This window comes from Microcaecilia unicolor, unplaced genomic scaffold (genome assembly GCF_901765095.1).
Source record: "Microcaecilia unicolor unplaced genomic scaffold, aMicUni1.1, whole genome shotgun sequence".
Taxonomy (NCBI): Eukaryota; Metazoa; Chordata; class Amphibia; order Gymnophiona; family Siphonopidae; genus Microcaecilia; species Microcaecilia unicolor.
Genome location: NW_021963217.1, coordinates 108,928 through 134,994, shown reverse-complemented (window position 1 = coordinate 134,994; position 26,067 = coordinate 108,928). Strand labels below are relative to the sequence as shown.

The 26,067-nt window shown below is 46.3% G+C and overlaps 1 protein-coding gene and 1 long non-coding RNA gene across 2 annotated transcripts in view; both read right to left on the bottom strand.

Annotated features, from left to right (window-relative positions):
• Positions 1-445: 445 nt before the first annotated feature.
• Positions 446-15,600, bottom strand: LOC115459080. The gene is made up of 3 exons (XR_003940199.1): positions 15,520-15,600; positions 10,269-10,270; positions 446-457 (listed from the first exon to the last, which is right to left on the bottom strand). It is a non-coding gene; the product is annotated as an uncharacterized LOC115459080 (long non-coding RNA).
• Positions 15,601-23,892: 8,292 nt separating this feature from the next.
• Positions 23,893-26,067, bottom strand: part of LOC115459081 (C2 domain-containing protein 3-like) — a 110,326-nt gene continuing 108,151 nt past the window's right edge. Inside the window, exon 15 of the mRNA XM_030188944.1 lies at positions 23,893-23,904. Coding sequence (XP_030044804.1) covers positions 23,893-23,904 — 12 coding nt within the window. The remainder of the gene's footprint in view (positions 23,905-26,067) is intronic.

Genomic DNA, 26,067 nt, shown 5'->3' with positions numbered 1-26,067 from the left:
ATTGCACAATGTATAAGGTTTTGCTTGGATCTTTTTTTTTTGGGGGGGGGGGGAGGAAGGGGAAGCAGCAGGGATTGTTTTAAGAGACTTATACCCTCAAGCTTCCACTAGTAGAGAAACGGTCTGGTATCCATGATTTATTTATTAGGATCTATTTACTGCCTTTTTGGAGGAATTCACTCAAAGTGGTATACAGTAAGAATACAAACATAGCAATAGACAATTACAGCAGTAAAAATATTCAAAGAACAATATAAGTATGGCATAGCATGTTCTCTGTCTCAGCCAGAGGCCAAAAGGGCTCCCTCCTCTGTTCCGGGTGCCTATCCTACACTTGAGTCACAGTCAAAAAGACAGCTGAAAGGAATACCGAAGTCCAAAGAGCAACCAACAAAAACTCTCATATGCAGCTTTTCTAGTTCCATGGTCAACAAATCAAGTTAGCGGTTACCTGATGCTGGGTTCCACCTTCGGAGTCAGCACTCGAGAAAGTGTCATTGTAGACAGTACACTGAAATGTCTGCCAAGTGTGTGGCAACAGCCAAAAAAGCAAACAGGATGCTAGGAATTAGTAGGAAAGGGATGCAAAATAAGACCAAGAATATTACAATGCCTCTGTATCGCTCCATGGTGTGACCTCGCCTTTACTGCGTTCAATTCTGATCGTTGTATCTCCCAAAAAAATTTGAGGAATTAGAAAAGGTTCAAAGAGCTACCTAAATGATAAAGGGGGTGGAACTCCTCCCATAAGAGGAATGGCTAAAGAGGTTTGGGGCTCTTCAGCTTGGAAAGGAGACAGCTGGGGGGGGGGGGGAATATGATTGAGGTCTATAAAATCCTGAGTGGTATAGAACAAGTAGAATGAACCGATTTTTCACTCTTTCAAAAAAAGTACAAAGACCAGGGGACACTTGATGATATACTACATGGAAATACTTTTAAAACAAATAGGAGGAAATATTTTTTCACTCAGAGAATAGTTAAATTCCAGAACTTGCTGCCGGAGGATGTGGTAACAGCCGTTAACATATCTGAGGAAAAGTCCATAGTCTGTTAATGAGATGGACATGGGGGAAGCCACTGCTTGCCCTGGGATTGGTAGTATGGAATGTTGCAACTATTTGAGATTCTGAATAGAATGTTGCTACTCTTTGGGGTTCTACATGGAATATTGCTACTATTTGAGATTCTAAATGGAATCTTGCTACTCTTTGGGGTTCTACATGGAATCTTGCTACTAACTGGGTTTCTGCCAGGTACTTGTGACCTGGATTGGCTATTGTTGGAAGCAGAATATGGGCTAGACGGACCATTGCTCTGACCCAGTATGGCTATTCTTATATTATGTAGAATAGCAGGTTAACAAGACCTGCCAAGATATATTATTCTGAGCAATAGCGTAGAGCTTCCAGCATTTCAACAAACAAGCTGAATTACTATATGGGCTTTTGTAAGCCTTGTGCCACTGCATTTTCCCTCTGGACGCTGCACCGATTTGTACTTTGGAAAGAATAACGCACAGAGACGCCATTGTGGTGTGAAGGGATTCGCCGATATACTACTGGGAGATTTTTAGTCCTGTCTCGCCATCTGGACTGTGACCTAACGTGAAGGATGAAGCGCAAAGTGGACCAACTATTAGAGCTATTCAGTTTAAAAAAAAGCCAGTCTAAAAATACATGACAGTCATTCCGCTTTCCAAATACTGTTAAACAACTAGTTGATTTTCAATGGTTATTTTGTACGCATGTGCAAAATTCTCAACTGAGTTTTCTGAACATGTGCCTTGTTTTCATATTCTTAAGACAAAGGCACAGCACATTCCCCATATCCTGTACTTGGGCAGAGACAGAACGCCAGCGAAAAGCAGCAGTCAGAAAATGTGACAGAGAGAGACTCAGAAACGTTGAGTTCAGAAAAGCACGCAGAGCATTGGGTTATGCTGAAGCTATGTGCAGCCAGTCCATATTAAGACAGGTAAAACTACCTAGTCTGAAATTGTGCAGGGAAAAAGTTGCGCGTTAATCTTTGGTTTCCCCCAAATTATGAGTCCCATAGTACTCAGATCAGATGCAGTTTCCGGAGCAGGTTAACATCGGAAACATTTCAGTAGAAACGGGGGCTTAAAAGCTGCCTCCCCTTCTCAAACTTGCATTCTTCTGAAACGCACTGCAACCTTTCTCCTCTGTAATTTCTGACACCCCACTGAGCAAGAGTAAAATATTACTTTTTAAAAGGACACCAACTTGTTCTACAGCAATAGCAGAGAACAGAATAGATTTCCTGGTGCAATGTGTCTTTTGCCATCTTAAATACTGCATGCAAAATCTACCAGATCGCTCTGTACTTGGGAGAGAAAGCACAAAGAAAGACATTATATGCATTTTAAGTGTTTAGATCTCAGTAGAGGAAAATAAGGCATCCGAATGGACGTGCATTTTTAGCTACTTACATGCCCTGCTGGAGTCCCGGACTGCAGCGGCTGTCAGCGCCCAGCTCCAGAAGAGGCAGCGCAGCCCTCAGGCGCCTCCCGGCGGCCGGGCTGCAAACGGCAGCGGGCTCCAGCGGCTGCGACCTGCTCTCCATCCTCTCACCGTCTCTCTCCCGTGCGCTGTCTGCAAAGGAGCCGAGGACAAGGGAAGGAACCGCCTCGCCTCCCTGGATTGAATGGAAACTGAGGGGAGGGTCATTGTTTCTGAGACTGGGGGATGCCTGGGAGAGGAGGGTCTCCGTTGCCGGGGCTGGAGAGGAGAGACTGCCTGAGGTGGAGGAAGAGGGGCTGCCCGGAAAGACAGGAGGATCACCAGGTCTGAAGCTGAGGTGCCTCGGGCTTCCCGAGTCTCTTTGAGTAGGGGGCTGCCTGGGAGGGAACAAGCACTTGTCCCTGGCTGAACTGCAGCTGGAGGCTTTTTTTCTCAGTCCTGGAATTCAGGAGCTGCTGGGAGGGGAGGGGGCTCCTGTCTCCTATTTCAGCTGCCAGACTCCCTCTCTGATCAGCAGTAAAGCTCCATGGAAACTGCCCACGCTGTACCACAGCCCTCCCACCCCTTCCCGGAGAGAGACGGAGGGGGAGTTACAGCCTGGACGAGATCCCATAGGAGAGAGACCCCGGGGAATGCCACAGATTGGCACAACTCTTACTTCTGCCCACTCAGTCCCTCTTATCCCTAACTAAAGCATAGATTTTGCTGCAGTGACTCCAGGAGAAATGTGCCACCCAGGATATAATGAGCATCCGCCTTCAGCTATTAATCCTGTTAGTCTTTCGCAGCACAGCTGCAGGCTCTGTGATGTCAATGAATACTTGAGTACTCAGACCGCTTCACATTTGTGTTAAGTTTAGGGTCCTCAATTGTGTTGAAAGTTGGCTTCTATGCTCAGAGATGGGACACTGACTGAGAGTGTGTATCCCAAGCGTGAAGAGTGCCTGAACCCAGGGACAGTGGGTATCCTGAGAGGGTGGAGAATGCCTGAAGCCAGACAGTTCCCTTATTCTCTAATGGGCAGATGATTGAAAGCCCAGCTCTGTTCCAAACAGCAAATAGCACTAGAACAGCAGGGCTTTACTGCCCCTATGATCAGAGATAATAGTATGCAAATATAAGCAGCTATTCACTCTGATTATAGGTATAACCTTCCTGAACCCTTACGCCAAGCCCCCTCCCTGCCCGTCTTCAAGTCTTTGCTTAAAGCCCACCTCTTCAATGCTGCGTTCGGCACCTAACCCTTACCGTTCAGTGAATCCAGACTGCCCCAATTTGACTGCCCCTATCGGACCGACCGTTCACTTGTCTATTAGATTGTAAGCTCTTTGAGCAGGGACTGTCTCTCTTTGTTAAATTGTACAGCGCTGCGTAACCCTAGTAGCGCTCTAGAAATGTTAAGTAGTAGTAGTAGTAGTAGTATAAGTGCTGGAGGATTCCCACTCTTCTTTTGCCAGGTCTATATCCTCCCGCACTTGTTAGGTCAAAAGCCCAGGCCTGTCACACGCAGGGGCTGGAGGTCCGGGGACCACCAGACCCCCAAGTACCCCCACCCTGTCAAGTGACATGGGGGCTGGAGGTCCAGCAGACCTCCAGTCCCTTGACCCCCCGACACAAGTTCGTGGGGGCTGGAGATCCTGTGGGTCTCCAGCCCCCACTAACCCCCCTGGCATCCCCTCCCATGAATGGAGCCCTGGTGGCCCAGTGGGCCACAAGTCACCACGCCCCACCCCTGGTGGTCTTAGAGGCCCTTTGCCACTCCTCTACCTTCAGTGGAGGAGGAAGGTGGCCTCCCTCCTCTTCCATTGGTGCCGCCTCCATGTAAGCCGCATTGAGCCTGCCATGAGTGGGAAAGCACGAGGTACAAATGTAACAAAAATAAAAATATGGTGTGAAGCCCCTCCCCTGGTTAAGGACCACTAAAACAGACAACATGTTATGAGAATCAGGTGCTGAACATTTAGATTTTCTATTTACTTATTTTTGACATTTATATCCCACATTAAACATGAATTAGGTTGAAACCTGGGAGCATTTAAATCTTTTTTTTTTTTCCTGTGTCTACATCAAAAGAAAAAGATGGCATGTAGGAACTTGCTACTTTTGTTTTGTGAATTGTGGTGGTATATTATAAAAAAAATGCACTTGCCTTTTTATTACTACTTTTTCACAGAAAGGTTTGAATAATTAGAGAAGGGCTTCCTTCATGCAGAAATTTTCTCCAGCATCAGTCTAAATGTGCCAGCATTGTCCAGTTCAGCACACCATTAGCCGCCAAGTTCATACAAAGTTAATTATGTTCAGTAGACAATATATCTGTTGCCTCAGGCTGCTTGCTATGTGATTATTCCATCACTTGTTTCATTATTGCTACCAAGTATTACATATTAAGGGCATTTGCTTTAAACTTTGTTTTAATTCATTTATCCAGTCCTTATCCAATCCTTACATGCACAAGGTTTTGCTTTTTAATTCCAAAGGTGAATCCTAAGGGTGGTTGAACAATTAGGTATAAACTGTGTTGTTTCTGATTTGACTTTACTTTTTTGCAATTTGGACTGGTTTGGGTCCTGTCCTGTGCTGATCTGTACATCTGCTGTCTTCACAGTGTACAGAAGAAAATTATTTAGCTACTTTACTAGTATTTTTTACTGCTTATAGAATCTGGCTTTCTTAGTGGGGGGGGGGGGGAGTCAAGATGACTGCAGCACAGCAAGGGCTTGGTGGGCTAGGAGCTAGGATGGAGGAGATACTTGTGGTGGGGTGGGCTAGATTCCCCACAGGGACGGACAGGGACGGTTAGATCCCGGCGGGGACAGGTTAGATTTCTGGCCCCGTGCAACTCTTTACAAGGGAGCTGAGCTATCTTCCCCAGCTTCGGAGCTCCTGGACTACCTGTCCCAAGAGGCTCTGTTCTCTGCCCTCTGCTGGCTGCTGGATGTGTCTTCTGCTACTTCCTGCTACTACCCCTCCCCCTTCATTCTGCTTTGCCTGATTACAGGGAGTTCTTGGAAGTAGACAGAGAAGCAAGCAGGTAAGGATATTTTAATGAACATTTTCCGTTTAACTCTCCTGGGACTAGAAGGTCTCCCAGATGATAATAAGGTTTAAATCCTAATCTCTCTGCTCCCCAGAGGTTATTCTGCAGCTTGATATGGAAAGTGCCTAGTACATGTGCAGAACAGTCTCTCAGTAAGAATCGATGTTCTACTACTACTACTTAACATTTCTAAAGCGCTACCAGGGTCACGCAGCGCTGTACAATTTAACAAGGAAGGACAGTCCCTGCTCAAAGGAGCTTACAATCTAAAGGACAAAGTATGCAGTCAATCAAATTGGGCAGCCTAGGTTTCCTGAATAGAGGTAAATGGTTATGTGCCGAAAGCTACATTGAAGAGGTGGGCTTTGAGCAAGGATTTGAAGATGGGCAGGGAGGGGGCTTGGCGTGTAGGCTCAGGAAGTTTATTCCAAGCATAGGGTGAGACGAGGCAGAAAGGGCGGAACTGGAGTTGGCGGTGGTGGAGAAGGGTACTGAGAGGAGGGATTTGTCCTGTGAGCGGAGGTTACGGGTAGGAACGTAAGGGGAGATGAGGGTAAGAGGTAATGAGGGGCTGCAGATTGAGTGCATTTGTAGGTTAGTAGGAGAAGTTCTACACATGCCCTTGTTTCACAACTTTTTAATTCTATTGTTATGTGCAGGACATGGTACATTTCACACACACGTGCAGATACTATTAAAAAATGTTCCACGACAACTTTTCAACACTAATGGTACGTGTGGGACACACATGCTTGCAATAAAATGCACGTGGAAGATTTACACACACGTGCAGATACTATTAAAAAATGCAAGCAGTCTGCTCCACCATGAAGTCGGCCTCATTATGCAACAACAACTCCAGACCAGACCTGCTGGAAAATCTTGAATGTTAAAGGTAGGTGCTCCTTTCTGTGCATTGCATGGAATGTTCATTTTAATACTAATGAGCTCATTGTAATACATTTGCACAGGATTATTGGTAGCTGTTAAGGCAAATGGTAAAAGCAACGCAAAACCCTTTTGTGCATTAGACGCTGAATAACGTGTGCTATACTGGCTGCAACCAGTCTAAAGAAAAGTTGCAATCACGGTAAGCTTTGAGCATCGAGGCCTAGGTTGCCTCAAAGACTGGGTTGAAAAGCAATGCCCTAGGGTCAGAATATTCCTACAAACCCACCGGTCATGGTGGAACAAGGAGCAGGTGCTGTTTTCTGCCTGCACTGGATGACTCTCAGAGTTTGAGCTACACAGCGTCTTGACCCCGGGACCAAACCTAGACAACAATTGCTGACACGTCTCAAGTCCTGTACCATTCTTGCGAGACTTGGAGGAATTCACACAACACTGTAGACCAGGGGCGTAGCTACATGGGGCCCCGTAGATTTGGTCCTGGACCCCCCCTGCTGATGATCCTCTCAACCCCTCCTCCCGCTGCCAACCCTCCCCCGCCGTAGGCTACCTTTGCTGGCGGGGACCCAACCCCCCCGCCAGCCGAGGTCCTCTTGCTTCCCGCCGAAAGCTTTGTTCTGTTTGCAGGACGTCAGAAACAGGACGAAGCCTTCGGCGGGAAGCAAGAGGACCTCGGCTGGAGGGGATTGGGGTCCCTCGCCAGCAAAGGTAGGCGATGACGGCGGTGGCGGGGGAGGGTTGGCGGCGGGAGGGGGTCGAGAGGGTCATCGGGGGGGGCAAAGTTGTTGGTGGTGGTGGCAGGGGGGGGAGTCGGCCGGCAATGGCAGGGGGTCGGCGGTGCCGGGGGGGCTAAAATGTGCCCCCCCACCTGGGCTCTGGACCCTCCTCCCGCCGAAGTCTGGCTACGCCCCTGCTGGAGACAACCACTTGTGTGGGAAAAAAAGATGACAGGGCTGGGGAGGTGAGCTGAAGGGCAAAGAGGGACAGGAGGGGACTGGCTGGAGAGATGGGGTGAGGAGATGAGCTGCTTGAGAGAATGTGGGGAGAAGAGTCCATCAAGGAGAACAGTCCATAAGACTTACTAAGGTAAATAGACAAGGAAGTAAAGGCTTTTCTGAGATTCAAAAGTGCCAGCTTCAACAACCTCAGGATGTGCAGGCCCAGGGCATAGACCCTGTTGAGATCATTTTCACATTGACTTCCATAAAGTTCTTTTGTCCTTTATTAAGTTTTCAAATACAAACACAAGCAAATAACTTGCTACAGAAGTTCAGAACACAATTTCAATAAAGGAAGCAATCTAACTATAAAATCAAATTAAACTTCCAAGCTTCATTAGTCCACTATTAAAGGGGGAGGGGAATCCATTACACAACACAAACAAAAATGGAAAAAGAAATTGCCATCAATACCCTTAACAGTATACAATTTTAATGTGATTACTAAGCAATCTAACCATCAGGTACACCAAGCGCAACACTTCCAACAGGATCACCAGTTGACTGGGACTCAAGAGATTTAGGTAGTCAAATGTTAAGGTTCATAATGTTTAAGTCTAAGGACCCTGTTTACTAAGGTGCGTCAGCATTTTTAACGTACCTACAATTAGCACGTTCCAACTGTGTAGGCGCCTATAGGGATATTGTAGGCACATACATGATTAATGACTAATAATTCACTCAAGCTCCAATATTCAATTTGAAAATCTAAACACAGCCTCACCATTAACTGTGTATCTTTAATGTACAACACTCACTCTGCTCAGAAACCTGTAACTACTATTTTAAATTAACGATGGATCAGAGTCGCCACCCAGCCAGCCCATCTCAGCGGGCTATAAGGCATAAGCTCGGCGTGCCATCATACAGCTTTAAAAAACTCCATCAAATTCTACTCATTTCAGTATCAAATAGAAAGTTTCTATCTCAATATTAGTCTTTTAATTTGCAGACGTTTGTGTCTACCTTCTATAGATCAATGATAGTTTATGTGGTATATAATTCAGACATTCAATGCGGAGAACACCCCAGAAATCACTTAGCTCAATCCTTATGTTCCAGTGATCCGGACCCAACGGTGTCACCCACTTCTCAACCCGACAGGGAATCCCATTTCGCTATTGCTGCGTCGGGGTTTTTTACTCTACTGTCCACAATATCTCTCCAAATTCCATAACATCAAATCTATATAATGCTGAATCCTAAGACATGACTGTTCGTGACCTATAGAAGGTAGACATAAACGACTGCAAATGAAAAGACTAAATATTGAGATAGAAACTTTCTATTGATACTGAAATGAGTAGAATTTGATGGAGTTTTTTAAAGCTATATGATGGCACGCCGAGCTTATGCCTTATAGCCCGCTGAGTTGGGCTGGCTGGGTGGCGACTCTTTTTTCTCCATCATTAATTGAAAATAGTAGTTACAGGTTTCTGAGCAGAGTGAGTGTTCTACATTAAAGACATACATGGTTAATGCACGTTAAAGACATTAATGCACCGATAACGTGGCTTAGTAAACAGGGCCCTAGGTGCCTTGAAAATGAACCCGATAGTGAGTGGATCGCTGCATTGGGGGCTGGAGTAGGTGGATGGGTGGTGCGGATCTTGGCACCTTTTCCACCGAGCAGGGCCGTCGTGGTCTGTTCGAACAATTCGTTTCTCTTCCTGCCAGCAATGACGATTCTTATCGCAGCACGATTTTTATCAACTTGTCTGGATGGGTATTATTACAACCCCGCTGAAAGCTGCTCACACCATTCCACACCATCTCAGCATCAGGAATCTACCTCAGACAAGCCTATCTCGGACAGCCTACTCCAAAATCTTACCATCTAGCCTACAGTCCTTCAGAATTCCATCTTCTTGGACCATTTTGGACTCTTTTTACCTTCTTTATCTCTTTTTACCCTGTCCCTTCTCTCTCATCTAATTTATTTGTATTTGAATTACCACTGGTCTGGCAATACCCTTATCAGCAACAATATAAATTTATGGAAAGGAACAGTCAAACATCTACTGGTGATTCAGCTGACCTTATTTAGATTTATAGTTTCAGGTGACGCCTCACGAAGCCCCCGGCTACACAATTTGAAAGCTCACAGGGGCTGGGCTGCTTCATCATAGGCAGTCACCTATATAAATTTTTCTTTAATAGTTTTCTTTTCTTTTACTTATTGCTAGTCCTTTACTTATAAATTTTCATTCTACAAAACACTTAGCTCAAATCAAGACGCTGAATTTTGTGACTGGCTCGTTGAAGTTGAGGTTTCTTGGAGCTAAGATCGACGCAGACCACGTGACCCTGAGGCAGATAACGAAACGCTGGCCACTGTTGGTCGTGGTCAAAATTCAGCGTCTTGATTTGAGCTAAGTGTTTGTAGAATGAAAATTTATAAGTAAAGGACTAGCAATAAGTAAAAGAAAAGAAAACTATTAAAGAAAAATTTATATAGGTGACTGCCTATGATGAAGCAGCCCAGCCCCTGTGAGCTTTCAAATTGTGTAGCCTGGGGCTTCGTGAGGCGTCACCTGAAACTATAAATCTAAATAAGGTCAGCTGAATCACCAGTAGATGTTTTGACTGTTCCTTTCCATAAATTTATATTGTTGTTGTTTAAACAGAAAAATTGGAGGGATTTACCTTCATTTCATTTATTAATTGTTGAATACCCTTATCAGTACATTGTAAGCCACTTTGAGCCTGCACACATGTGGAAAAATGGGGTATAAATGTGCTAAATAAATAAATAAATAAATACCCCTTGAAATTGGTGTCCTTAAGTACTATTCCTACATCTCCCATATGTGCACTATTGACAACTCTTTCCAAAACTACTAGGACTAGGGGGCATGCGATGAAGCTACAAAGTAGTAAATTTAATACGAATCGGAGAAAATGTTTCTTCACTCAACGTGTAATTAGACTCTGGAATTCGTTGCCAGAGAATGTGGTAAAGGCGGTTAGCTTAGCGGGGTTTAAAAAGGGTCTGGACGGCTTCCTAAAGGAAAAGTCCATATACCATTATTAAATTGACTTGGGGAAAATCCACTGCTCCTTTCTGGGATAAGCGGCATAAAATGTATTGACCTTTTTTGGGACCTTGCCAGGTATTTGTGACCTGGATTGGCCACTGTTGGAACCAGAATGCTGGGCTTGATGGACCTTTGCTCTGTCCCAGTGTGGCAATACTTATGTATTATTATTATTATTATTAGCATTTGTATAGCGCTACCAGACGCACGCAGCGCTGAACACCTGACACAAAGAGACAGTCCCTGCCAATAGAGCTTACAATCTAAGTAATACAGACAGACAAGACAGTTACGGGTGAGGGAAGTAATGGGTGAGAAGGGAGGAAGGGACAAGGGGAGGGCAATTGTGGCTAGGAGCTAAAAGCAGCAGTGAAAAGGTGGGTTTTCAGCATAGATTTGAAAACAGGTAGAGATGAAGCTAGACGTATAGGTCCAGGAAGTCTATTCCAGGCATACGGTGCCGCGAGAGAAAAGGAGCGAAGCCTGGAGTTAGCAGTGGAGGAGAAGGAGGACGACAAGAGAGATTTGTCCAGTGAGCGGAGTTCACGGGGAGGAATGTAGGGGAGATGAGAATGGAGAGTAATGGGGGACTGCAGAGTGGATGCATTTAAACAGTATGAGAAGTTTAAACTGTATGCGGAATCGGACAGGGAGCCAGTGAAGTGACTTGAGGAGTGGGCTAGCGTGGGTATAACGATTCTGGTGGAAAATAAATCGTGCCACAGAATTTTGGACAGATTGGAGAGGAGAGAGATGGCTGAGCGGAAGACCAGTGAGAAGTAAATTGCAATAGTCCAAGCAAGAAGTGACAAGGGTGTGGATAAGGGTTCTGGTATCGTATTCAGAAAGGAAGGGGCGAATTTTGCTAATGTAAAGGCAGTATATCCATACAATGTGTATATTTTTCTGCTGCATTAAGATCTGCAATCAGATCGGCCAATTTAAAAATCTCTGGGCCATGTTAAATTGGCCTCACGCAGGAGATGCATGACCTAGGAATAGGGTTGAGATAGGCACGTGGGAATGGATGGAGCTAAGAAAGGGGAAAATCCTGCATTTTCCACCTTTTTGTTTCAGATTGTTGGAATCCTTCCTCATATAGAAGGATGAAGGTCCTCTGGAACAATTCCCCAGCTTCACCATTCTGGACCAGTATCTTGCTTTTGAACAGCTGGCTTTGGTACCACAAGAACATAAAATGAAAGAATCCAACGTATATGTTGAGACGCTCCAGGAAAATATTGTTTTATGATTTCTTTAATTTAATGTTGCACAATTTGCCAAGCTTCCATTAGAAAATGAAGATGGATACAAGACATCGTGTTGAAGAAAAATTGTTTGTGATGATTCGTGAGGCGTTCACTGGTTTTCAATTTATATTGGAATTATTATATTGTTATCTAAATAACATCTCTTTTCGTTCAACTTTGAAATAATTTCCCTCAGGCCTTTCCCATGTTTTTTTTTAAATCTGTATTCTAATAGTTTTTTTTCATTTATGAAGATCATTTGTTAATAAAATGGAATTATAACAACTCCAGTCAAAGAACTTCAACTAGGTTCTAAAGGAACCAACGTCATGTAGCTGTTTTTCCTCTCTCCGTTGCTGGGTGTTAAACCCATTTCAGTGGCCAAGAGGTCTACTGAAGCATTCTGATATGGACAAAGATACATTGAAATGTATCTGCATTTGCATATACTGGATTTCCAGGCTAGGCCATACCTTAGAAGATGCACATATCCCTATCCATAAAGGAATGATGTAATGGAGAAAGAAAAATAGGTCAATCTGATCTAAGTTATTAACTGCCTTTTATAACAGACAGACAGATCTGGCTTAACCATTGGACCAGGTGAGCACTGGCTCAGGGCCCAGCTAGAAAGAGCACCAAAATCCCCAGCCTCTGACATCACTGCCAGTGCCTCACCTGGTACAATGGTTAAGCCTTCTCTTCCCCTTCTTCTCCCCATCCACCCCCGCCCCCATCTTTCTCTCCCAATTCTGCTACCCCCCCCCTCCCATCTATATATATAAAAGGCACCTCCAACGTTCGAATGAAGCCTCAAGCCGGAACTTGAGGCGCCCGAGATATCCGGTTTGGCCTTCAGTGTCTGCCCCGCCCTCGTGTCACAACGTGATGACGTCGAGGGCGGAGCAAAGACACTCGACGAATCAAGGAAGCCCAGCTCTGTTTCCACTCCCCACCTCCTCTCTCCACCCTCGCCCTAAGTACGTAGCTTCCCTGCCCTCTCCACTCGCCCACGAGGTCGCCGCTTCCCCTCTCCACCCCCCCTAACGCCTCTTCCATTCTCCACCCCCCCCAGTTCGATGCTTCCCCTCTCCATCCGCCCGCGAGTGACGTCGATGCTTCCCCATGCTATGCACCCCCCCAAGGTCGCCTCTTTCAAACTCCACCCCACCCCGAGTTCGCCGCTTCCCCTCTCAACCCTACCCCCTGAGGTCACTGCTTCCCATATCCCCCCTCCCCCCTCAAAGATCGCCGCTTATCTTAAAAAAAAAAAAAACTGAAACGTAGGCAGCCTTCAGCCATTGGCTGTCTGCTCTGCAGCCACTCATCTCTCCTCTCACTGGCCCTGGAGCGCAGGAACAGGAAGTTCAAAACAACTTCCTGGTACCTGTACTCCGGGGACAGAAAGAGGAGAGAGGAGCAGCACAGCACACAATCAATGCCTGAATGCTGCATTCACTGCCTGGGAGCAAAGAACAGGGAGGGAGGAGGGCTTGGGGTGAAGAGGGGGGCAGGGGTGAAGAGGGGGGGAGGGAGGGCAGACTGGAAAGTTGACATTGAGCAGAGGGGGGAGGAAGAGGAGCACAGAAGGGGAAGGGAAATGCACCACCTGCTTAAAACACTAACACATATATACACACACTCTCTTTCAAACACATACACTCACTCTGAGGGGGGGGAGGGTGGCCTGGAACTTGGAGGGTGACTGGGGCGGTGAGAGGAGGGGGAAGAAGAGGGGCACGGTAGGGGGAGGAGAATGCACCACCTGCTTAAAACACTCACACATACACAGAAGCACACACACACTTTTCAAACACACACACTCTCTCCCTCACTCACCTCACTCACTCACCACTCACACACAAAGTCTATATCAAATGCACACTCGCATTCTTTCTCTCACACACACTCTCATTCTCACACACACACTCACACAGACAGCCTCACTCTATGTCACACACACTCGCACATTCACTCAGTCTCTCTCACTCACACAGTCACTCTCACACACACTCTCTCAAATATACACACTACCGATGCAAACCATGCTAGTGCCCGTTTCATTGCTCTCAGAATCGGGCCTTTTTTACTAGTAGTCATATAAACTTTGAGTGAGTTGCTGACAACAGAAGCATGAAGACAGATTGCCTTTGGCCAGTCCCTGGGTCTTCCCTCTGCTGCATCCGACCCACAGGAAACTGCATCAGAGGCGGGACACGGCCGAGGGAAAACCCGTGGCTGGCTGAAGGCAACCTACCTTCATGCTGCCAACAACCCATGTAAAGTTTACACTACCATGGGGGGGGGGGGGGGAGACAGAGGAATGAGAGTGATTCTGGACCCAAAGGGAAGGGGAGCAGGTAGGGAGAGGGAAGGAAACACAGGGCTGAGGGAGAAAGGGAGAGATGCTGGAGCTGTTGGGGGAGGAGGAGGCAGGTGGACAGAAGGGAAGGAGAGAGAGAGAGAGAGACAGACACTGAACCACAGGAAGCAACCAGGGTGGAAGGGGTGCCACCCATGCTGGGGCAGGAAAGAAGTTGGCTCAACCAGGGGCGTATCTGGACTCCGGCAGTAGGGGGGGCCAGAGCCAGAGGGAGGGGGCACATTTTAGCCCCCCCCCACTGCCCCCCCTCCCCGCCATTGCCAGACACCCCTCTCCCTTCCCGCTGCCAACCCTCCCTCCCCGCCGTCACTTACTTTTGCTGGCGGGGGACCCCAACCCCCGCCAGCCGAGATCCGCTTCCTCCTCCGAGTCCTACCTTTAAAAATATTTCTTCAGCTGGCGGGGGACTCCAACCCCCGCCAGCCGACCCGAGATCTTCTTCAACTTTCTTCTATCTTCGTCCTCCGCGTGGCCGACGTGTTGCTGCTGTTGTGCAAAGCTGAAATCCAGTTTGGAGTCTGACGTCGCAGCACGTTATGACGTCAGTCAGACTCCGAAACTGGATTTCAGCTTTGCACAACAGCAGCAACATGTCGAGGATGAAGATAGAAGAAAGTTAAAGAAGATCTTGGGTCGGCTGGCGGGGGTTGGGGTCCCCCACCAGCAAAAGTAAGCGACGGAGGGGAGGGTTGACGGCGGTAGGGGGGCCAGGGTGAAATCTGCGGGGGCCCAGGCCCCTGTGGCCCCACGCACATACCCCCCTGGGCTCAATGTGTTACAGTCCTTTGAGCTGGTCCTGCAGATCAAACACCATTATTAACATAGTCATTCATGACCATCCATTTACATTTATCAGATGTGGGATGGTCATCCTCAGGATGAAGACGTATGTGCATATGCCTTCTGCCAGGGAGGATTAGAGGTACACAGGCAAACTTAATTCTGCAGCATCTGTACTGACTAGAACAACAGCAGGAGCACTGCTCTGATTCCAGAAAGAGATCCATGGGTGGCTGTAGTGGTAACAGCGGGCCACAGGTCATGGGGCTGGGATGACAGCAGTGGCCTGGCAATGTGCAGCCCTGACCTGGGGTTTTGTTGTTGCACAGCTGGATTGGCAGCTGCATCGTATTTCCCCTGCTTTCATCTCTGAAGCATGCCTCTTTTATGCTGGGCTACCAACACACGCTTTCTTAATTTATTTCCTGCACTGACTCTAGTCAGTGGGGTACACACCAGCTCTTAAACACGTCAGCCAATCCCTATATGATTTTCGATAATATTCACCTTGTTATTAATACGGCACAGTCTCAATGATCAGACATAAACGAGACCAACCCCTTGTTGGATAAGTGAAAAGTTAGATAAAATGGCAAACCCTGCATAAACCCCTTAAACCCTGCATAAACCCCGTAAACCATGCAGAAACAAAAGCATAGAGTTCCCGATTTTCAAAGATTGTTCTAAAACAAAGATTTTTAATAGAAATAAATGCCATGGCATCACGAGTCTGTCGGATATGCCAGACGGTCGGATTAGCGAAGGTCAGATAATTGAGAATGTACTGTACCTATTTTTAAAGCTGAGACCATTACTCATAGTCACACCTGAATGTTGGTTGCCATTTGACCTGCGTCTGCTGGCAATCACCAACAGAGTTTGCTCTTTTCTGGTATTGTGAAGTAAAACTGATGGCAAAATTTCTCTGTGGGCTCTTAACTCTGAAGAAGAATCCATAGCACGTACGCCAGTGTCTCCTAAGCATCATTTAGGTCCAGATTTTATATAGGCAAGGCGAGTAGCGTACATTAAATTGTGAACGCATCCAATTTACGCATGCTACTTGAGTAACAAGCCAGTTATTGACGATAATTAGCTGATAACCGATTATCATCACTAATTGGCAATAATTGGAATTTACCACGTGTCCATTTTTGGCAAAAATGTAAAAAAGGGCTTTTTTACAGGCGCACTGAAAAATGGATTGGCGCACGCCCAAAACCCGTACCTACACTATCACACACCATTTTTCAATGCACCTTAGTAAAAAGACCCCTTTGATTTTCCTGGAGTCACAAGGAGCTGCATTGGGGGAAAAATACCTACAATCATGTGATTAATCATGATTACAAATTTAATCTTTTTTTTGTTGTACATTTGTACCCCACACTTTCCCACTCATGGCAGGCTCAATGTGGTAGGCAATGCAGGGTTAAGTGACTTGCCCAGAGTCACAAGGAGCTGCCTGTGCCTGGAATGAAACTCAGTTCCCCAGGACCAAAGTCCACCACCCTAACCACTAGGCCACTAGGCCACTCCTCCACTCCTAATTGAAACACAGCCCTGTTTATTTAGTTTAAGAATTGAAGGATTGAATCAAGCCAGATTTTTTTAATTGTATATTATTATTCTTCCAATCCTGGTTGGTAATCTTTTGTTCTTTATGATATAGGACACTTTTGTGCGTCACAAAAGATTTATGTTTAATGGCCACGTTCGAGACTATTCTGGTAATATGCAAAATGAGAAAAAAGACAGTTTGCTTCATTTTCAATTGCTGTACCACAGTCTTAAAAGGGGGGGAGAGGGACATTCCAAAATTACTTCCTAGATGCAGTCTTCTGGAACAGGATATATTGGCTTTCTCATGCTATTCATTATAGACTAAAGACTGAATTAATAAATCCTCGGGTTCAGCATGACCAAACAGATTAATGAAGAAGGACTCAATTAATTGGGTTTTTTTTTAAATTTTTATTTGTACCAATTTAAATTTTACAAGCAGCAAAATAAACTTGTCATGAAATACAGAGAAAGTAATATAAAGAAAATTATTACAGTCAGGTAATTCAGTTCACTCTTTCTTAGACCACAAGTTGAGGGGGAGTGGGATAAGACAAGGAGATCAATTATCTATTGAAAAACATTTTGCTCAAGAAAATGGCTTAACCCTGAATATCCCCACTAATTATTCATTTAAATCATTAGTCCCCATTGGTCCACTGGATAGTTTCTTCATATCTAAGAAGGTGCGCAGTTGATTCGGTTCATAGAAAACATATTTATTGCCCAGGAAGCGTATCAAACGCTTGCAAGGATATGCTAACAAAAAGGATGCATGTGGTTTCTTTTTTCCTCTCTTATTGCCAGAAATTGTTTCCTTCTATCTTGCGTAGCCTTAGTCACGTCTGGAAAAATCCATATTCTTTGACCACAAAAAGGTAATGACAGTGGCGTTCCTAGGGGGGCTGACACCCGGGGCGGATCACCGATGCGCCCCGCCCCCCCCGGGTGCAGCGCCCCTCCCCCCGGTGCAGCGTGACCCCCCCCCCCCGGCGAAAGGACACCCCTCACCCCGGCGAAAGAACACCCCCGGGTGCACGCCACTGGGGGGTGCCACGCGCCGGTCAGCTTTGTTCGTTTCCATGCTCCCTCTGCCCCGGAACAGGTTACTTCCTGTTCTGGGGCAGAGGGAGCATGGAAACGAACAAAGCTGACGGGCACACGGCACCCCCCCCCCCAGCGGCGTGCACCCGGGGCGGACCGCCCCCACCGCCCCCCTTGGTACGCTACTGGGTAATGAAGCGAACTTGAAGTATAATCTCATCACTGAGTTCAAGTCCTGCTCAAATACAAACGAAGCAATAAGCGTCCCTCGAATGAATCTTCCAGCAACGCAGACAGATCTTGATTCTCTGATCCAATTCCCATTAATTGAGGCAAATTCCCACCATTCACAGGTTCCACTCCCTTTTGAGCAAGAGTTGTTAAATAATATATTTTTACATGTGGGAATAGCTGTAAGAGGAATTTTCTAATTTTCCGTTAAGTATTTTTCGAAGAAATCTGTAGGAGTCATGCCTGAAGCTCTAGGAAAGTTCAACAATCTTAAGGTTAAACGTCTATTATAATTCTCTATTTGTTCAATTTTCCGGTGGATTAAGAGCTTATCTCTTACCAGAGCATCCATTGTTGATTTCATGACCTTAACCTCTTCCTCTACCTGTAGAAATTTATGTGAAGTTTCAGTTTTAGCTTTCTCAAAGGATTCAGTTAAACTATCCATTTTACTCACAAGTAAAGTTTTATCCTGAGCAGACTTAGTTACTGCCACTGTTAGATCCTGAAGCGCCTTCCAGATAGAACTCTGGGTTACATTACCTCCACAGGAGACAAAAACTCCACGCTGGCTTCCCTTCGGGTTTAGGAGTAGCACCACCGATTTGAGTTCTGGTCCTAACAACCTCCATTTTAGCATGTACTCCTGACTCACTCCTATACTTCACAGGACATGGAGTGGGTTGATTTCCGGGGGCGATAGAGATGTTTCCAAGCCCAAGAGCGTTGGCGCTCCTTCATCGGCGCTCAACGCGGGACTCGCTAACCGCGGCTCGTCGCGTAACGGTCCAAGGTTTGCTGAACAGGGGACAAAGCTCTGGCCATCGGCAGCTGGCCTTTAGCCATCCCCTTCCTCTTGGTATGGGGGTAAGTAGAAAACTTCAGAGTACAGCGGGGCCGCTCAGCGTGCAAGCTTCAGGTCGCCATCTTGCCACTCCCCCGGCTCAGATTCCTCAATTAATTTTTAATGCATGAATTTAAGTAAACAATCAGAAAAACATGTTATAATTAGTCTTTGGCAAATGTCTCTTGGATCATTAGACCTCCCATGAAACTCCATTAGGGATGGGAGGGGGAGGAGGCACTAGACAGCTTGCTGAAGATAGATGTTTGAGAGAAGTACTATGTGAAACAAGCCAAAAATCAGTAAACCCTGCTGGGTCAATGTTGAAAAGCACTTATGTAGCTGGTAGCAGGTGCCGATTGTATAAGTGCTTTTCAAATTTGTTTTATTTATTAGGATTTATGTGCCACCTTTCACTCAAGGAGGTATATAGCAAGAATAAGCCGGACATAGTCAAGAGACAATTACAGCAGTAAAAATAGTCAGGTAACAGTATTTATTATGGCATAGTATGTTACTTACAATATTAACACAAGACAGATTAAAACCTCTTAATAGACAGTATAGTATGTAAGCGGAACATATAGACAAATAAGACAGAAAATAAGGGTAACCATCTGCGAGTAACGTACGAACTGCGCAGAGAACCATGTTTCATGGTCAAAGAAACTCCTAGCTTTCGCTGTGAACAGGGCCCCCCCCCTCCCCCCACAGCTGATGATAAGAGCCTGGATGATGTAAGGACCAGTGATGATTGTTTTATTGCTTCTTTTCCTGGTCTAGGAAGTCTTAGCATTGCTTAGATGTAGAGACCAGTGATGTAATGATTGTTTATAGATAGGTATTGTTTCTTTTAGTTATATAGCTAATCATTGTGTGTATATAGCTTAATCATTGTATATATCTTAATCATTGTAGACTTTAGAACCTCTAATAAAGGTCTCATTTACCTAATACGAATCCAAAAGAATCCACAGTAATTACTGAATAGTCTGTGTTAGTGAAGCAGGCTATAAATCCATAGCGGTACACCAACTTAAGGAAAATTGCCCATGAAGGCAGAAAAGGTGCATGACAACGATCTCAGACAGAATAGGAGTAGATGAGCAAGTCCAGCTCCAGTACTTTGTGCAGCTGGTGTTAATCCTTGTGCTAGTGACTAGCTAGTTAGTTGCGTCTTCCAATAAAGGCTTGGGAGAAAAGCCAAGCCGTCACGTGCTTCCTGAAGGCTATGCTAAAACAAAGCCTTTCGGAGAGTGTGGAGGCTACTCCGGAGAAGGTTCGTTGGTGGTTGTCACATCATCTGATTTCCTGTTTGGAGAGGAAGTGGTTAGGGATAATCTTTGTGAGGTCCTTAGCAACCATGGAGGTCTGTAGAAGGAACGTCTGTTCTTCAAGTAGGGAAAGGGAATGGTACTTGATATACCTCCTTTCTGTGTTTTTTTTTTTTTTTTTTGCAACCACATTCAAAGCGGTTTACTTAGTATAAACAGGTACTTATTATACCTGGGGCAATGGAGGTTAAGTTCCCTAGGATTCTATGAACCCTACTACCTATCACATATCCAAGAGACAACGACAATGACCTTAACTATCCTTCTCACCTAAACTCCATATGCTTATCCTGTAACTACTACTACTACTTGACATTTCTGGAGCACTACTAGGGTTACGCAGCGCTGTACAGTTTAACAAAAAAGGACAGTCCCTGCTCAAAGGAGCTTACAATCTAAAGGATGAAATGACAAGTTGGGGCAGTCAAGATTTCTTGAATAGAGGTAAAGTGGTTAGGTGCCAAAGGCGACATTGAAGAGGTGGGCTTTGAGCAAGGATTTGAAGATGGGCAGGGAGGGGTCTGGCGTATGGGTTCAGGGAGTTTATTCCAAGCATGGGGTGAGGCGAGGCAGAAGGGGCGGAGCCTGGAGTTGGCGGTGGTGGAGGAGGGTACTGAAAGGAGGGCTTTGTCTTGAGAGCGGAGGTTACGGGTAGGAACGTAAGGAAAGATGAGGGTAGAGAGGTAAGGAGGGGCTGCAGATCGAGTGCATTTGTAGGTTAGTAGGAGAAGCTAACCCATCCGCCCCGCCTCTTCTACCCTTGTTCACACCTCTCCTATTCCCTTTACCCCTGTCCTTCTCTACCTACCCATCACTTTTGTTATTCTGCTATACTTAACTTTTATTTTCTTTGTCAATATCCTGTAATCCCTACTACTATGTAAGCCGCATTGAACCTGCTTTGAGTGGGAAAGCGTGGGGTACAAATGTAAATAATAATAATTAAAGTCCACTGCACTAACCACTAGGCTACTCCTTCACTCCTTTGGCCTGAGCCTTGAAGGTCAGAGTTTTAAATTTAACCCTGTATTGTATTCAAGGTAGTGAAGATTTTGCAGAAATGGTGTGCTATGATCCCATTACTTACAATCTTCTATCAGACGTGCTGTGGCATTCTGAATAAATTGGAGCTTGTGCAAACCCTTTGCAATCAGACCAGTGTAGAATGCATTACAGCAATCCAACCTTGATGTTACCATAGTATGAACCACTACGACAAGACTTGCATTCTTGATGTAGCAAGAGAGACAGCATATGGAAAGGTTGCTTGGATTTGGGGGATCAGTGTAAGTGCTGAATCTAGCTGTACCCCAAGGTTCCTGACGTGATATAAGAGTGAGTTTGTAGCTCCTAAAAAGGGATTTTGATATCAAGTACTTGATATTGAGATGGCGGTGTTTCCCGCGCTAATCCAGCGGTAACCGGGCAGCACACGTGGTGCTGCCTGATTACCGCCCCTGCGGTGATAATTTTTGAAAAATTCCAGCAGCGTCAGAACTGCTGCGCGCTGGGGGGGATAGAACTACCATCAGCAGCCACGGTGGGCCAGCGGTATTTTCCAGATTGCCGCAGGGCAACCCTTTAGTAAAAGAGCCCCTACAGAGGTAAACTTGGGAACTGCAAATTGAAGCCTAATAATGGACTACCATGAAACAGCACTGAAATTTAAATACCAGAAATATAATTACAATGTTAGCATAATAGTAATGATACATCTGATAAGCACGCATTAGAACGTTCAAATAACATAGATATGATGGTAATGCTTTTCTTCGGTATAGCTTACCATATAGCTGAGGGGGTCATTAAACAACTGTATCAGAATTTTGTGGGTTCCTGAAGTCATGGAAGATAACAATCTGGAAAATTTAGGGAGATGTTCCTGCCAGACCTCAGCCCCTCATTTATAATAGGCAGCCTAAAATTAGTTGCCAGTTGCGCACATAAGTTATAGAATGCCAGGGCCGCCGAGAGACTGGGCCGCGCCCGCCACCTCCCCCCCCCCCCCCCGAGGTCGTCGCTGCCGCCGTCGCTCCCCCCTCCGTCCGCCACCGGGCCGGGCCCCCTGCATTGAAATCACAGCGCCTCTCACCTCCGTGTGAAAGCGCTGCAGGCAGCAGGGCAGCAGATCGCCTCCCTTCCGCCCTCCTTCCCTCTTTGTGTCCCGCCCTCGCGGAAGTTACATCAGACGTGGGCGGGACACAGGGAGGGAAGGAGGCCTGAAGGGAGGCAATCTGCTGCCTGCAGCGCTTTCACACGGAGGTGAGAGGCGCTGTGATTTCAATGCAGGGGGCCCGGCCCGGTGGCAGACGACGGAGGGTGGGTGGGACTGCGGCGCCGGGTCCACCTTGGAGGCCTGGCCTGGGGAATTTTGTCCCCCCTGCACCCCCCCTCTCGGCGGCAATGTAGAATGCTAGCACAACATGTGACTGTTACAGTTATATGTCTAAGTGCCAGGCATGTGCTCAGTGGGTTTCTATAACTTATGCACACAACTGCCTTTGCATGTAAATGCAAGGGGACATTCACGGGGTGACGAGCATGGGTAGGTCATAGGAGTATCCAACATTTACACAGGTAAGTCACAAAATATTCTGGGGTTGATAAGGACTCCTGGCTGGAAAAATCACCTGTTTGGGGCTAATCACTAATTTTCAGCAGCACTTAACCAGTTAATACTGCTGAAAATGACCAGTTAGCACCAAACTAAAAGCCAACTATTTGGGAGGCATTCTGGGGGCGGAGTCAGCACTTGGCCGGTTAAGTGCTGACATTCAACTCTTAACCAGCCAGGATAACCACATAAAAGTCAGTCCTATCTTTGGGGCCCTTTCACTAAGCTGCGGTAAGAGGGGCCCTGCGTTTGCGGCAGCGGCCATTTTTGCTGTGCACCAGGGCCCCTTTCAATGCAGTGGGTAAAAAAAAATAGAAATGAACACGCGGTAATTTTGCACTTTCCGCGTGGCCATTTCGGGGGGGGGGGGGGGGAGCACGTATCACCACTCATTGAGGTGGCGGTAAGGGCTCCCACCTGAACCCAGCGTTAAATGGTCAGCGATTACAGCAGGGTAACCCCCTGTGGAAATGGCTTTTTTTTTTTAAATTTCCGCTAGCACCAAAAATGGTGCGCGCTGGGGGTGGAACTACTGCCGATACCCACGTTGGGGCGACGGTAGTTCCGGGTTGCCACACGGCAACCTTTTAGTTAAAGGGCCCCTTTATGCGCTAACCCATAGCCATTTAAGTGTTGAATATGGGTTAGCTGGCTCCGGAAACTTGGAAGTTCAATGCTGGTGCTTGGGGATGGCCCGGCATTGAATTTCCAGGTTTAATGCTGGTAGGGGTCAGCAAAATGTTAATCACCGCCAGCTAAATATCGGATCTTCTAAGTTACACACTAAACATAGTAACATAGTAGATGACGGCAGAGAAAGACCTGTACGGTCCATCCAATCTGCCCAACAAGATAAACTCATATGTGCTACTTTTTGTGTATACCTTACCTTGATTTGTATCTGTTATTTTCAGGGCACAGACCGTAGAAGTCTGCCCAGCACTAGCCCCGCCTCCCAACCACCAGCCCCGCCTCCCACCACCGGTTCAGCCACCCAATCTCTGCTAAGCTTCTGAGGATCCCTTCCTTCTGAACAGGATTCCTTTATGTTTATCCCACGCATGTTTGAATTCTGTTACTGTTTTCATCTCCACCACCTCCCGCGGGAGGTGTTTCATTTAGTTGTGTGGATTTATACCTGCTATTAACGTGGCATAAGTGGGTGTACCTAAATGTAACACATAGGTACCGACTTACAATAGTATTCTAGAAGAACACACAGAATAGGCTGAGCGCCTAACTTATAGTCCCAGTTACAGAATTGTTCTCTCACTGTATGAAAGACCTTGAGACTACAGGAATGCCTAGAGCACCTTCCATTAACACCAGCAACAAGAAACACCTGAGCCCAGTGGTGATTTGCATCTTGAGATAACCTCAACTAATAGAAATCCTGAAAAAAAAAAGACAAGACATAGGCAACTGTATCATGGGATGGAAAGGAAATTTATAATATATCATTCATGAATTTTCCTTCTTGTTGCTTGGCCTTGATTTTTGCACTTAAATGATACATTCCCAAGGCATAAGAACTGCACAGAGACTGCATTACAAAAGAAGTGGGAAAAACTTTGATCTGTATAATCGTGTTTTTAAAAATAGTGAGACATGCCTTTGAGCTCTGAAAAAATAAATTTGTTCAGACCTTGTACAACTTGATCAATATAACAATTACTCAGTGTCTCATCCGAAGAGTCTATCCAACAATATTTATACTGGTGGACATTGCTGAGTTAACTTTTTTCGATCACAAAGAGATTGAAAAATAACATTTTCCATCCCTGTTTTTACACCGAGCAGGAATATTTTCTCTGTTTCAGAAGAGTACCTGTCACTATGAGCTACTCGGTTTTTACTTTGAAGGTCTAGCTCCTGCTATTTCCACTGACAGCACATGACAACCCTGTCTTAGATAACGAGAGGGTGCTGATAGTCGACCATCGGAACACTCTGTACTAAATAGAACTCCATGGCAAATCAGAATTACTATCTGTGCATTGAAGCTGCTCAGGAAGACAGTTGAATTAATTTGAAATTTTCAATCTGATAAACAAACACTGGGTGCAGGTCTCAGCTCCTTTGTCTTCAAGAAACCCATAAGCTTCCTGCATCAATTCCCCACAATCCTCAGTTTGGCTCAGCGCTGAGTGTTTGTGCTATTACAGAATGGATTGAGATTGTCCTAGACTGGTAGGAGTTGATGAACTGAAGATAGTTTAATGTAAAAGCTGGGAGGAAGCTAATATTAGCATCAGTACCTTCTGTTACTGGATGCAAATAGAGCTGCTGAGCACGAAACACACAATCCTGACAATGTTCTTGTACAGGGCCGTGCCTAGGGTCTCTGGCGCCCCCCTGCAGACTATCAGCTGGCGCCCCCCCCCCCCCCCCCCCCCCCCCGGTGAAAATGATCGCTCACCACTTGCTACACTGACAGGAATTGTCAGCAATATTCTTAGAAACAAATTGCTATACATTGCAAAATAAGATAGCAGATGTAAATTCTCAAAGTAGACATATTCCAAACGCTAAAATGAAAATAAAATGATTTTTTTCTACCTTTGTTGTCTGGTGACTTTCTTTTTCCGATCATGCTGGCCCAGTATCTGAGTCTGCTGCTATCTGTCCTCTTAACTCCATTTCCAGGGCTTCCTTTCCATTTATTTCTTTACTTTCCTCCTTTCTTCTTCATTTCTTGCTCTAGATCCATTTCCAGCAATTTCTTCTCTCTCCCTGGGTCCTGTCCTCCCATCCATGTCCATCCTTGTCCCTCTCTGCCCTTCCCTCCTCCATCCATAGCCAGCAATCCTCCTCTCTCCTCTCCCCTCCATTTCCAGCAAATTGTCCTCTCCCTGGGCCCCCATGTCCATCCTTGTCCCCCTCTGCCCTTCCCTCCTCCATCCATAGCCAGCAATCCTCCTCTCTCCCCTCCCCTCCATTTCCAGCAAATTGTCCTCTCCCTGGGCCCCATGTCCATCCTGTCCCTCTCTGCCCTTCCCTCCTCCATCCATAGCCAGCAATCCTCCTCCCCTCCCCTCCATTTCCAGCAATTTGTCCTCTCCTTGGGCCCCCATGTCCATCCTTGTCCCTCTCTGCCCTTCCCTCCTCCATCCATAGCCAGCAATCCTCCTCCCCCTCCCCTCCATTTCCAGCAATTTGTCCTCTCCTTGGGCCCCATGTCCATCCTTGTCCCTCTCTGCCCTTCCCTCCTCCATCCATAGCCAGCAATCCTCCTCTCTCCCCTCCCCTCCATTTCCAGCAAATTGTCCTCTCCCTGGGCCCCCATGTCCATCCTTGTCCCCCTCTGCCCTTCCCTCCTCCATCCATAGCCAGCAATCCTCCTCTCTCCCCTCCCCTCCATTTCCAGCAAATTGTCCTCTCCCTGGGCCCCCATGTCCATCCTTGTCCCCCTCTGCCCTTCCCTCCTCCATCCATAGCCAGCAATCCTCCTCTCTCCCCTCCCCTCCATTTCCAGCAAATTGTCCTCTCCGTGGGCCCCCATGTCCATCCTTGTCCCTCTCTGCCCTTCTCCATCCATAGCCAGCAATCCTCCTCT